This window comes from Alexandromys fortis, unplaced genomic scaffold, assembly GCF_014885135.2.
Source record: "Alexandromys fortis isolate MF-2015 unplaced genomic scaffold, M_Fortis_MF-2015_v1.1 scaffold_158, whole genome shotgun sequence".
Taxonomy (NCBI): Eukaryota; Metazoa; Chordata; class Mammalia; order Rodentia; family Cricetidae; genus Alexandromys; species Alexandromys fortis.
Window position 1 is genome coordinate 2,575,184 of NW_026068039.1, and position 14,147 is coordinate 2,589,330.

Sequence of the window (14,147 nt, forward strand, 5' to 3'; positions counted from 1 at the left end):
ATAAAAAATGGAGTACAGACCTAAACAGAGAACTCTCAACAGAGGAATCTAAAATAGCTGAAAGACACTTAAGGAAATGTTCAACATCCTTAGCCATCAGAAAAATGAGAAATCAAAACAACTTTGAGATTCCATCTTACACCTGTAAGAATAGCCAAGATCAAAAACACTGATGACAACTTATGCTGGAGAGGTTGTGGGGGAAAGGAAACATTTCTGCATTGCTGGTGGGAATGCAAGCTGGTACGGCCCCTTTGGATATCAGTATGGAGATTTCTCAGAAAATTAGGAAACAATCTTTCTCAAGACCCAGCAATACCACATTTGGGCATATATCCAAAGGATGTTCAATCATGCCACAAGGACATGTGCTCAACTATGTTCATAGCAGCATTGTTTGTCATAGCCAGAACCTGGAAACAACCTAGATGCCCTATGCCCAAAGAATGGATAAGGAAAATGTGGTACATTAACACAATGGAGTACTACACAGCAGAAAACAATAATGATATCTTGAAATTTGCAGGCAAATGGATGGAGCTAGAAAATATCATATTGAGTGAGGTAACCCAGACCCAGAAAGACAATTATCACATGTACTCACTCATAAGTGACTTTTAAACATAAAGCAAAGAAAACCAGCCTACAAATCACAATCCCAGAGAACCTAGACAACAATGAGAACCCTAAGAGAGACATACATGGTTCTATTTTACATAAGAAGTAAAAAGACAAGATTTCCTGAGTAAATTGGGAGCATGGGGACATGGGAGAGGGTTGAAGGGCAGGGGAGAGGCGGAGAGGGAAGCAGAGAAAAATGTAGAGCTCAATAAAATCAATAAAAAAGAGTTAAGAAGAGATTGATGAGAGTGGGAGGAGGGAGACTGGTGAGAGTGGAGGAGGGAGACTGGTGAGAGTGGGAGGAGGGAGACTGGTGAGAGTGGGAGGAGGGAGACTGGTGAGAGTGGAGGAGGGAGACTGGTGAGAGTGGGAGGAGGGAGACTGGAGGTAAACGTAGGGGCAGGTGAAATCTCTTTGTGTTAGGAGAGGGGGGCAATTCTCACTTCACTGCCACATTTTTCATTTTGAAATATAAAAATCTGAGAAAGAGTACGAGGAATTGTTAAGACCCTAAGAAGGAAAAAGCATGATAAACACCTAAGAGGAAAACTGGACGATTTTCTCTGGCTCTCAGTTTCAGAGTGTTAGCTATCGTGGGGCAGCAAGCGAACCCATGGTGGCCAGGGAGCCGAGAGAGAAAGTAGCTACCACAGAGCTCTCTCTCGTTCTCCTCCTTTAAAATTCCTTGTGAATTCCTAGGGCAAACTAGATTCTAGTGGATTCTAGAAACTCCCTCGTGGACACACCCACAGCTGTGTCTTAATCATCCATCCCAGGGGCCCTTATTCCAATCAGGTTGGCAATCACAATTAACTACCTTCAGCAACAAGAGTTTGGGGCAAAGAAAAGTATGGTTGACAGATTCCATGGTCTGAGTGATGAATGCCCCTTCCAAATTCATATTGAAACTCAACTCCCAAAGTAACTAAGCCTTAGCAAGCTGTTGAGCAAGGAGAGCGCTGCCCCTGAGGACAGAGTTAAGGACAGCATCGATGTGAGCTGTGCCCTGAGGACCCTGTGTCGGAGGCTTGGCCTCTAGCTGGTGGTGCTATTGAGTAGTTCTGGGTCTTAAGGATGCTGACCATACAGTGGATTCATCCACTGACTCTGGAAAGCTGCGCGGGCTCTGGGGAGCTGGATCAGGGTGGAGGATGCAGGGTGCCCCTCTGGAGGGCACATCTTGTCCATAGGCCCTGCCCCATCCCCCTCCTGCTTCCTGCCCACCATGACATGACCATTTTTGCTCAGCTATCAGTCTTCCCTGATGTTTGATCTCACTTCACACCAAAGAGATAAGACTAGACAACAGTGGAGAGCGATCTTCAGAACAGGAGGTAAAATAAGTTTTTGTTTTCCTTTCAAGTACCTTCTTGGACATTTTGACTCTTTGGCAAACAGCTGACTGACCCAGGACCCTTACAAAATGTTTTAAGGAAGCGTGTTTACCCTCTTCTGTTCCTCCACTCTCTGAAGTCACAGTGTGTGACCTCTCTTTACCCACCTCCCATCATGCCAGTGGTACCCACCTCCCAACCTGCCAGTGGTACCCACCTCCCATCACGCCAGTGGTACCCACATCCCATCACGCCAGTGGTACCCACCTCCCATCATGCCAGTGGTACCCACCTCCCATCACGCCAGTGCTATCTATATGCAATAGCTTTTCACCACCAGCAACCTTGGCATTGGGATTCCTGGCGCCCAGTGTTGTGAGACACAAATCTCAACTTTAGCATTACTAGTCACAGATATTTTGCAATCATAGCACAGATAATCAATCAGGCTCCCAGTGACTCTGTAATTGCCTACTTAGGGTGATGGGCATAAGCCTGAAGTAGAACCAGACTGCCCAGTGGTTAGATTTTCTCTAGGATGTTCAGAGTGGCAGGGGGTGATGTCAGAGAATGGGTAGATGAGGTAACTAAGTATACAGGATGTGGGAGGCACTTAGGTGAAGTCAGAGATGGCACAGTGTACAGTGAGTGGCCTGTCCTTGTTACAGGAGACTGCCTAATAGCCTACAAAGCAGCAGAGGGACTCCACTGCAGACACTGATGTAGAATGTGCAGAGTCAGAGGTGGCAAAGGGCTGAGCTTGCAATCCGATCCACGTCTGTGTGTGTGTGTGTGTGTGTTCAAGGACTCTGTCATCAAATATGATCCCAACCCATCTCTGCGCTAGGAATGGCTTCCCAAATCAAGACCTTTTTTCCTTTCGTTCAAAAGATCCTTTAATCTGGACTACTACTTTTTCCTTGAGAAGGCAGGTGGTTACATTTTCCATTCAGTACTGCTAGGCATTTCGGGTCATAGAAGGATGACACGTTGGGGAGCTGCATGCTGTTCGGAGAACTGGTTAAATTCAAGGCTTCCTGGGGAAGTATATGGAAGGAAAACCATGAAGTCTCGCTGTAGCAATGGAATCACAGAACATTGTCTGTGGGCGTCCTCTGCTGGCTGTAAATGGGAATGCAGTCTGGGAGTGGAAGGTTTCTCAGGCCCACCCAGGCTTGAATGATAGGCAACAACATAAGGGCCTTACAGAACAAACTCTGTTGGTTCTTTAAATGTTGTCATGACAATCACATGATTGTCACTATGGTATATCTGATCTTTCTGGTGGGGTGGGCCTCTTCCCTCAGATAAAAGGCACTGTGGGAGTATTTTAAGCAAAATGAATTCTTTGAGAAATGTTGTACGTTCTGACCAAGTCCACCCCGCCCCTCCCTCCCTCCCCATACTCTCTAACACCTCTTTCACTTCCCAGATTCGTACTTTTTTTTAAACGCACTGAGTCCTCTTAGCGCTTCCAGACTGTCTACTGGTGCATGGGGACACAGGCTCTCCTTCCCTCTGCAGCCATAAGCTGTCAACAGCTCCGCAGGCAGGGGTGGGACCTCACGAGTCCCTTCCCAGCCCAAGCTGGAACTGTGGCTGACCCAATCTTGTGTGTGCAGTCACATCTGCCATAAGCTCACATGCGCAGCATCCCTGCCATGACCGGAAACCACTCTTTCATGGCAGCCATCTCTAGAAAGCGTCAGAATCTCTTTATCTCTGAGAGTCCTGAGCTGAGTGTGATGTCCAGCACATAACAGACACCCAATAATAGACATCAACCAGGATAAAGAAAAAATGACCAAAATGGAGAACTGATCCCACCTGGGCAATTTGATTAGGTTTCCCAGGGGGAGGGTGGTAGCCATGGCAACGGGGATGGAGGGGCAGAGTTGGACGGATACCCAAACCCAGAATGACAAACTTAGGATACATAAGGGTTGGGGTTGTGTATGATTCCGGGAAGAGCCTGGCAACATGGTGACAGATGTGGCTGCCAGCGTGTGAGCAGAAGGGAAGGCTGCCTAAAAGCTAGAGAAACAGCCTCAGATAGGCTGAGCAAAGTCTCTGGAGGACTTTCAGATCCTAGAAAGAAAAAAGATTCCAGCTTAAAAATACTTTCCCCGCTTCCATTTTTACCCCCAATAGTGTGTGTGGCCTTGTAGAAAATTCACCTTGGCGGGCCCCACCCCACTCTGAGTCCAAGGGAAACTGAGATAGCTGATAGAAGGAAGAACTTGGACTGCTCAGAGTGAGCTCAGTGCTGGGGGGGGGGGCGGGGTGGACAACCCTGAAATGTGGGTTTCAGAAGAGCCCAGGACACTCTGGCCAGCCTGGAGGCACCTGGACTCATCTAGAAACAAGATCTGGCTGGGCACGCTTGGGAGTGGCTGAGGAGTGCGGGGCTCGTCAAAGCCAGCCAATCCCGTGGACACAATGTAATCAGTTTCTGTAGTCTGTGACAGGCTCGAGGTTAAGGAAGACTTTCTTTAGTAAGGTGGGCGGGGCGGGGCGGGGGTGGGGGAGACAGGCTTTCCACACAGGAGCCACCCAGAGAGAGGCAAGGACACCCTCTGGAGAGCGCCTGTCTGGAGAGCGCCTGTCTGGAGGAATGAACAGATTGGTGTGAGTGGATTAACAAGCAGGCGAATGAATGAAGTCACTGGCCCGAAAGTGCCAAAGATGCCGCTGCTCCGTGAACCTCTAAAGAGAGAAGGAGTGTGCACGGAGCTGTGTTCTCACTCAAAACTGGAAGGAACGGTCCTCATCGCGAAAGTGCTCTTCAAGCCCCACTGAGACAGATCACAATGTTCAGATCGAAAAGTTGCTGCTGAAAAATATGAACTCTGCCCACGGGACACATGAGCAGGGGAACCGAAACACTGCATGTTCTTATATGCTGTCGTCAGAGGAAGTTACTGTAGGATCTTCATGTTCTCATGGACAATCATTCTCAAAGAATACCTAAATCCTCCCTGAGGCCCAGCAAGGCGAATATGCTAATCCGTGGGTAGAAGTTGGCGTGACTCAGTTTCTTGGAAGCCAAGATGAAAGGGGAACATAGTAGGTCCCGATGGATGGCTTATCAGAAGGAGACTCAGAAAGCTTTCTCACGTGGGGTGATATCTCAGAGCCGCTGGCCCTTGGCAGTTCTTACCACCAAACCGGAAAACTTGCACCAAGTTTTGTAGTAAAACTAAGGCCCAAGAGCATAGCCCAGAGCACACTCAGTGGGCTTTCTTCGGCCAGGAGCCCAAGCACAGCTGCTGGTCTGATCCAAGCTTAAAGATGAGGTTGTCTATAAACAAAGGACACGATGTTTGCTGAGCAAGTCACGTATGTGATGTGCAGGAAAAGACTTTATTCCTTTCTCATAACGCAAAGGTGTCAGGAATCTTATTGCAGAATTTAAGCCATGTGCCCTAGGTCTGCCATCAACTGTCAGCATCATCCAAGGCGATGCTGCCCTCCTTCCTGTCTGTCAATCATCCACAGACAGTCCAACCCTATACCAATCTCATGCCCATGCCAATTCTTGCTGGCAGCGGGCGGCTCACCTTCACTAGTAGGTCCACAGAGTAAAGAACAAACTCTTTGATAAAATCGACCAATTGGTTGGCAGGACTGAGTTATATCACGCGAGTTCAGAAGCATCCACAGATATCATCTCAAAAGAGTCAACTTCTCTGTTGAAATTGTTTGAAAGGACCGTTATATATTCTTTCCAGAGATAAACTGACTTCCAGCGGACTGGGTGATGAAGCCCAGAGCAGAGAGAGGGTGAGCGAGCCAGTGAAGAAGTCAGCTGAAGTCTGCAGTGTGATACGCTTGGGAAGTGCAAGAGGAAGGGGTGGGTACTGGGGTTAAATCACAAGCCCTTCCAGTTTGGTTCCTTTCTTGAAGAGGAAGGATATAAAACATGCACGAGACACCACACAGTAAAATTAACAAAGGCCTGAAGGGAAGTCTGAGACTCACTGAAGAATATAAACCCTATACTCAGAGCTTCTTAATCTATGGGTTGTAGCCCCGTGGAGGTTCGTGTAACTGATGTGGGGGCTGTGGAAAATATGGCAACAATGAAAACCTTCTGGATATGCAACGGCCAAAAAGTTAACTCTAACTCAAACGATGAATGCGAGGTGCTTGGGACGGCATTCACCTACTCTGTATCCCAGGATGCACTGCGGTCTTGGTTCTGAACACGGAGCACACACACTTTGCGCCGATCCTGCATCACACAGAACCAGCACGCACTGCCGGTACGTCTGACGCAGACTTGAGATTATCATGGAACTATGGCAGGTATTTTACAAGAAGTACAAAAAAATGTATAGTAGCAAAATGCTTCAATTAAAAACCACTCTCCTACCGTCCTTCCTCAGCATGTAAGCATAGAATTAATATATGTTTTGGATTGGATTGTGTTGGAATGCTTGGTTTTAAAACTTGTTTGAGTTCCTTACTTGAGTTTCATTGAAAAGAAATCATTTCATGAATTTTGGTTTATATTTGGGGCAGAATTTCTAGCAATTTCTGAAATGGCCCTTAACATACTTTTGCCATCTCGTTTTTATTTTTATGAAGATTTGTTTTTCTTATGTTGTGTGTATGAGTGTTTGCCTGCATGTATGCATGTGTGCCACATGCATGGGTGGTCGCTGCAGAGGCCAGAAGAGGCACCTGGTCTCCTGGAACTGGAGTTACAGATGGTTGTGAATTGCTCTGTGGGTGCTGGGAAGAAAACCTGGGTCCTCTGCAAGAGCAGACAGTTTGGTTAACCACTTAGCTATCTTCCCAGCCCCAAGCCATTTTATATTATATATTTATGCAAAGTAGTATTCTCAGCATTGAGTTATAAAACCAAAGTACTAAAACAGCTCTGAAAACCCTTGAAAATCCTCTGTGTTCTGCAATCAGATATTCAGCCAAGACTGAATCCCCTGTGCAAGAAATGAACGAATACATCTTTCTCACTAGTGTGTAAACGTGCTCTCATTTTCAATAAGTGCTAAAATTATATGCATACCACAGGCTTATTGGAAATTTGTTTAAGAATCAATACCAATAAATACTAATTGTATACCAATTTAAAATACCTATGTACCCGGAATTGTACGAAAATTCCCTGGGCTAAAAAAGTTCATAATCAGAGAAAGTTTAAGAAATAAAGGTCAGTATCTTATGAAGAAGAAGATGGTGGCAGAAGATTTCTGGCTCAGTGACGTCCCCTGTGACCCATGCAACTATTCTCAGCACGATCTTGCAATTGTTTCCCTGTCTGCCTCTACTTACCCGTGGGGTCCTAAGACATAGGGTAGCTGCCTAGATCTGGCTGCTAATCCTGTAAGAGTCTTTTCTTTAAAGAACAAAGCAGGATGAGGAGGGGGGGCACGCGAAGTCTCTTTTCTCTTGTGGCTTTCTTATCTCAGTTCTTCCTGGGCTTCTGCAAGACTTCGCTGCTGTCCTCTGTGATGGGACCAAACTAAATGGCCTGACCCTTACTGTGGTGTCCATGACTTCTCAGTTTCCCCTGGGGGTCATTTGGGCTCTGTTGCTATGGCCACAGCTGGGGTCTTTTGCGCCCTCCCATGTCATAGCTCATGTTACCTAGGTAACACCAAATGGTACTAATTCATGCAAAGTTTTTCTCTTTCAAGCCATCCTGTGTGTAAAAGGACAGTTGTGGGATATCTGATGTAGGATGCCCTTCTGCACGCTGTGAATATATCTTATTAGCATTGGTTTAATAAGGAAGCTGTTTTGGCCTAGGGCAGGATAGAACATAGCTAGGTGGGAAATCCAAGCAGAGATAGAGAGAGAAAGAAGGCAGAGTTGAAAAAGATGCGAGCAGCTGCTGGAGAAGCAAGATGTGAGGTAACAAGCCACAAGTCTCGCAGTAAAATATTGAATGATAGAAATGAGTTAAGTTGTAAGAGCTACTTCATAATAAGTCTGAGCTAATAGGCCAAACTGTAATTAATAAAAGTTTCTGTGTGATTAGTGGGGACTGGGCAGCCAGGAAATGAAAATGCAGTCTCCAGTTACTGTTGTTACCAATTTATCCTTCCCATCAGATCCCCGAATCCTCACCACTGCTGCTGCATAGAATCCCCCTGGCTTTCTCCCAAGGGACTCTGATAATGCTTTGTGAACATCAGTGTGAGAGACAGACATGATGTGCAGAACTCCTGTGAGCTACTGAAGGCTGTCATGCCCAGGCCAGAGCCATCTCAACCCAGACCCTTTTAAGAGACTTGGATTCTGAGTCACCTACCTTGCCACTCAGCTCCTAATCTAGCAGGAAGCATAGACTGTCCAGTGTCTGCAGGTGGCACTCAGTGTGTGAGTGGTAGAAAACAGGTGTTTCTTCCATGTACCTCTAAAGTCCATCTTCTCCCAGCAACCACTGCAGGAGACCCAGAGGGGACACTTGGCTTTCATTACCCAACTGACCGAAAGACTCTGTCCCCCACTTAACATTAACAACTTAGAAGTAAGTTGACAATAGCCTAGGGACAATGATGTAACCTCTGCAGAAAGACAGGTGTGGTGCCTGGACCGAGTACCCCCCTTGGTGACAGTGAAGGAAGGTGTGTTCCTAGCCAGGACCCTGCTGCCTGTGTGGTAATCTTCAGCGCAGGGAGCACAGTGGTGTGCAGAAAATAGACCTCGGTGATCGAGAGGCAGGCTGGTCTGGATCAGCATCTGTTACATTTGACAAGTGGAAATAGATCTCTAAAACTGAACCCACAAACATGTCTGTCTCAGGTGGCTTTGGACCATGAGGCGTCACTATGCCTTACTGGGAGCAGTAGCATCTCAGTGTCCAGGCGAACTCCAGCAGGCTGACCCGGCAGCTGTAGAATGATGGAGCTCACTCAAGAATTACTTGTTCCCTGGGACATCTGGGAGATGTGGGGGGGAACAAGGGCGGGTCCTAGCCCAGGGGAGCCTCTACAGCTAATGTAGAGCTTTGGGGCCCATCGCTAAAGGATCATTGTGTTCTGTGAAGACCTTGGCCAACTTGTTTGGTCAAGCACTTGGGAAGGGGCATTTTTAATGACACAGTAACACTTGTTCCTTATACATGACACTTAATTTAAGCATTTAGTCTAAGTCTCCGTAATAACACATTCATGTGTGAGTGTTTCTCACTGGTGAAGTCTTCCCATAGTTAACCACTGTTCACAAACCTTGCATGTCTTTGATGGTTTACCATGTATTTGGAAGCTGTGGCGGTATTGTTCATTTGACATAGAACCACACGTGTGCGGATTGCTGAGCTAGGACCTTCAGCACACATCTGGTTTTCATCCTTTCTTTCCCAAAAGAGCAATAACCCTGAATTTTACATCATGTAGTTCTGTTTTCCTTTATAGTTTTGCTATAAGCCTATGTACTTTTTAAGCTGGATATGGGTGCATTTCGCTCTCTTCTGGGAACTCCAAAATAAGTCACTGCTGGTCAGCTTCACTTGTGCATAACCACAAGTATTTGCTCTTGTACCGTGCTCCATCTCATAAAGATGCTACCGAGCATTAAGCCACTCCCTTGCTGACGAACACACAGATTTCTCCTGCACATTAATCTGCTGACATGCATAGGGCTTCTCTAGGATGTGGTCTCAGGGGATAAAGACGACATGGGGAGAGCTGTGGATCATCAGCTCAGGCTGATGTCAAGCGCTTCTCCTCAATGGCTTGATTCCTCTTTGCACCATGTCATGGACAACACTTGGAATTAACTGGTTTTCTTGTTTATTTGATTTAGTAGATGAGAATGAATTGCCACGGTGCTTCTTACTTGCACCCTCTGAAGAGTGAGATTACATATTTTCATAAGGTTATTGGTCAAGTATTACTATTTGCGTTGTCTACCTACTGTCCAGTAATTCAGAGATGTCTTTATCCACTCACTTCTGTGTATCTATGTATCCATCTGTGCTTCGTGTTTGCAATTCCAGCCCTGGAGAAGCAGAGACAGGCACATCTGTGGGGCCGAGCCTGCGTGAACTCCAGGCCGGTGAGAGGAATGATGGCTGAGATTGATCTCTCACCTCCGTGTGCACATCACACACGGCACACACAGTAAGGCAGAAGGGAGGGAGTACAAACATGTACATGTTAGAAAACCAGATATGAACATGAACACAGTGGCAGGCTGTCATAGTCCAAATGGCTAGACTAAAGTGGTGGATGATGTCTCATCCCAAGAAGAAAGATGTGCTCCTGGTCCCACCTCAAGTCCTGATCACCGCCTTTACCCTCTAGTTCTAACTCCTGTTCCTCTTTAGGATTGATGGGTCAGAGTAAGGTGGCCTCATTCATGTTCTCTCATCTCTGCCCCAGGAGCACCCAGGCCATGGTGGGGATCTCCTGGCAATTCTGCTACTTACTCCAAGGGTACCCTCCATATTCTGAGAAAAAAATCATAGCTGCTGAGTCCTCCCCAGTCTCAGAGATGTTGGTGTTCCCTCTGCCCTAGTTCAGCACTCAAGATTTGAGGAACCGAAAGGAAAAGCAGCTCCCTGCTGTGCTCCACACTGGTTGAGTCTTATATTTTCCCATCAAGAGCCATTCCTGGAACTCTTAAGCTTTCTCTCATCCCCTTCAAGTCACATCTTAACAAAAGCCTCCTAAAAACTGAACTATATGATGTATGGGCTCCAATGCCCATGGCCTTATAACTGTAACCCTTTGGTACAGTGGTCCAGGGAAAATATTACAGCCTCCTCTCCCCAGGAGATACTTGGCAATGTCTGGAGACATTTTTGGTTGCTATGGTGCGTGGTGGTAGAGGCCAGGGATGCTGCCAACTGCCTTACAGCGTGCAGGAAAGCCCTGGTAATAAGAATTACCCAGGCACAAATATCAACAGTGGCCAGGCAGAGAAGCCCCGAGCCCCCTCCACCATACTACCCAGGACAGCAAACCACAGTCCCTGACTTCCCTGTGAGACTCCTAATTACACAGCCCTTCCTATGGAGGTGGCTTCTCGGACATATAGACAAATGGATCCCTACCGCTGTATCTGGTCATGGGAGATAGGACTGAAGATCTCACAACTGAATCAAGCTCTTTCTCCTCAGAGGGGGCTACTTATGAAATGGATGCCAGTTCGTATGACACTCTGCCACATGGTGACAAACATGTAGATGACATGGGTAATGACATTAGGTACTTATTATTATAAGTTATTGAGTAACACTGAATAATATGGCCTTCTGATAATCAGATTTCATTCAGTCAACAAACCCTGCCCAGTTGGTGCAGGCACTAGGTTCAGTGCTGAGTGCACAGTGTCCCTAACCTGTGCCCCGTGCTGCGTGCACAGTGACCCTAACCTGTGCCCCATGCTGCCTGCACAGTGACCTTAACCTGTGCCCCATGCTGTGTGCACAGTGACCCTAACCTGTGCCCCCGTACTGCGTGTACAATGACCCTAACCTGTGCACTTAGCCCTGGAAGCTGAAGCTCACCAGGTGTATGCTCACAAGAGTGCAGGATCCCAAGGTCCCCTCCTGAGCCCATCAGTGGTAGAAATCTAAAATTCCTATCCATGTAACCCCAGGCTTGAGAATCTTATGTGCTGATTTTCTGTATCTCTGAAAATAATCTAATGTTTATTCTCTCGCGTTTCCCATTTGCAGCTAAAACATGGATGGGGGGGGGGGAGCAGGTGCCTTTACACGGGAGGGCAGGACATTTCCACGGGGACCCAGTCATGGACTTTACCTTCAAACTGGATGTGAATAGCTTAGGGTGAACACCAGACACGGATGTCTGTGTGGACAGGACAGAGACCGCTTGCCTGCTTCTCATCTCTGGACTGAGCCCAGCACAGTCCCAGCTTTGTTTGGTAATGCGGTCTTCCGCTCACCAAGATGAATGACTCCTCGGCTTACTTTCAGTTTAATCTCAAAGCCCTTTTTCTGACCTGCTTCCCATTTGTGAGCTTCCAGTGGACCATTTAACACACCGACTACCACGAACCATCGGCCTAAACTTTCCTCCAAGCAAAATCCTTCCAAGCTGCGGCAAGCACCTTAACACCAATGTCTAAAATAGAGTTCTCTCACGGTGTAGATGGTGTGTGTGTAACCTAGTCGACCACTTTCAGCCCAATTGTTTCATCTGACTGTGACCAAATTAAAAATAAAATCTAATAGGAAAAGAAACATGAAATATGCAAGCCATGTCGATGATTCCAGCACTGAGGCAAAGCAGATAGGTCTCTATGAATAGGAGTTTCTATAGCAAGTTTTAGGCCAGCTAGAACTACATAACAAGACCCTGTCTAAAAACACAAACAAATAAAAAGACACCTATATAATAACCAACAATAGATCTGAGCCAATGTGTCATTGTCGTCGTTAGAGGAAAACGGGATGAGCTGAGAGCCAGAACGTCTCAGAATGTTCCAAGTCTGTCTTTTCCACCTCTCCTGAGCTCACTCACATTCTCTACCTCTACAACGCTGTTCTCATTCTTCAAAAGTCTCCATGCTCTTGCCTCATTCTCCGTGTCTCCTCCTTCCCGCAGGCAGCCCCTCGCTGACCCCGGGGCTCACAAATGTGACACTCACCTAAACTCACTCACAGATGAATCACTAAATACTGCAATCTCTGTGCTCTTACTGAAGCCATTCAGTTGATAGACGACTTCCCGAGTCAGAGACATCAATGAAATCTCAACTTTGTATACAAGACACAGCCTAAGACCACCAAAGTTCTCTTGATCCGTGGACCCCACCTCTGGGCAGGAGAGCACTCTGAGACTTCAGACAACACATCTACCTGGATGCAAATTTCCACCCAGCTCAGTGTTGTTGCTCATACTGACTTGAGCTCCCACAGCCCGGCATGCAAATAGTGGGCGCTCAAGCATAAGACCCCCTGCAGGAAAAGACCTGGACCTTACCTATTTTCGCAGCCTCCGCTTTCAAGTTGAAATCCCAGTTCCTTGGCAACTTCAGGGACATCTTGCTTCCGATTTGGGTGAGTGGCTGGTCAAGTGGCCAGTGTGTAACAGTCCGTGCCCTTCTGGCTTTTCTGATCTTCCCTTCGGTTCGTCTGCCTGCTCTGCCTAGTGATTGCTTCGCAGGCACTCTTACGTACCAGGCTGATCTCCCCACGTGTCTCTTCCTTTCTCTCAGACGGAAGGTCCATCCATCTGTCACTTGGAGATGGCACCCAAGCTCCTCTAATCCCACCCACAGTCCCCCAGGGCTGGCATCTTGCTTTGCGTTGAGTTTTACCAGAAATATCCCAGTTGACGCTTTGCCCTGTGGGAAGCAGGGCGCTGCGCGGAAGAATCTCAGGCCTTACTGAAGCCAAGTTGTGATAAACAACAGCCTCTGCTTTTTTTTTTTAACTGTCTGCTTCCTTGCAATTTTGAGGAAGTGGGTGGCTTCAGCGTTGTGGCGTTATGAGCACACTTTCCTCAGAAGACATTTAGAAATTCTTGTAAAGCTAGAGCGTGTTTGTGACATAAGGCTGTGTGTGGTTTTAATTTTAAAAGAGAGAGAATCCCAAGGCTCTTAGCACGTGCCTCCACTCCTGTGCTCTTGCCTCAAACATTCAGTGCTCAGGCAGTCAGGCAGAAAGCTTTAAAATTCTTTAAAATCCCTGCTGTGTGGGGCTTGCATAGTTCTCACCTGCTTGGGATAAAGGTTCCTGGTGTCCCCTCCTGAAGCATGGGGGACTAGGACACACTCCGCTGATAAAGTTGACTCCAGCTGGGCAGAACCATGCAGAGGGTTAATGCTTCTTCCACCTTGTGTACATGGTGTGGTATTTACAACCTGACCCACTGTTAATGACCCAGGTTCCCTTCCCCTTTGGAAAAATCTTCCTGGGCCTCCATGTCTTCTTCAGAAAAACGGGCTCCTAACCGACCGTGGGTGTACCGAGTTGTTGCAGAAGCCCCTGATACAAATTTTTGGCACACGGTAGTTACCCCACAATCTCTAATTCAGCCTTCACTCTACCTAGTTCAGCTTGTGGTAGGCTTTCACATCTTTAATGGAGCCAGCTTGACCTAGCAGTTAAAGCGTCTAGAAACAGATTGCTGGTGTTCACATCCCAGCTTTACCATTTTCTTGCTGTGCAGCTTTGGGTCTGTTCCTTGACTATTTCCTGTTTCGAGGCCCTCATCTGTAAATGTAGCAATCAACAGAGGTACTTCA

At 47.0% G+C, this 14,147-nt stretch overlaps 1 protein-coding gene across 1 annotated transcript in view; it reads right to left on the reverse strand.

Annotated features, from left to right (window-relative positions):
• Positions 1-13,275, reverse strand: part of Arhgap25 (Rho GTPase activating protein 25) — a 76,860-nt gene extending 63,585 nt beyond the window's left edge. The window contains 1 exon segment of the mRNA XM_050165452.1: positions 12,881-13,275. Within this exon segment, the coding sequence (XP_050021409.1) occupies positions 12,881-12,941 (61 nt within the window). The 5' untranslated portion in view covers positions 12,942-13,275.
• Between the last annotated feature and the right edge of the window lie 872 nt (positions 13,276-14,147).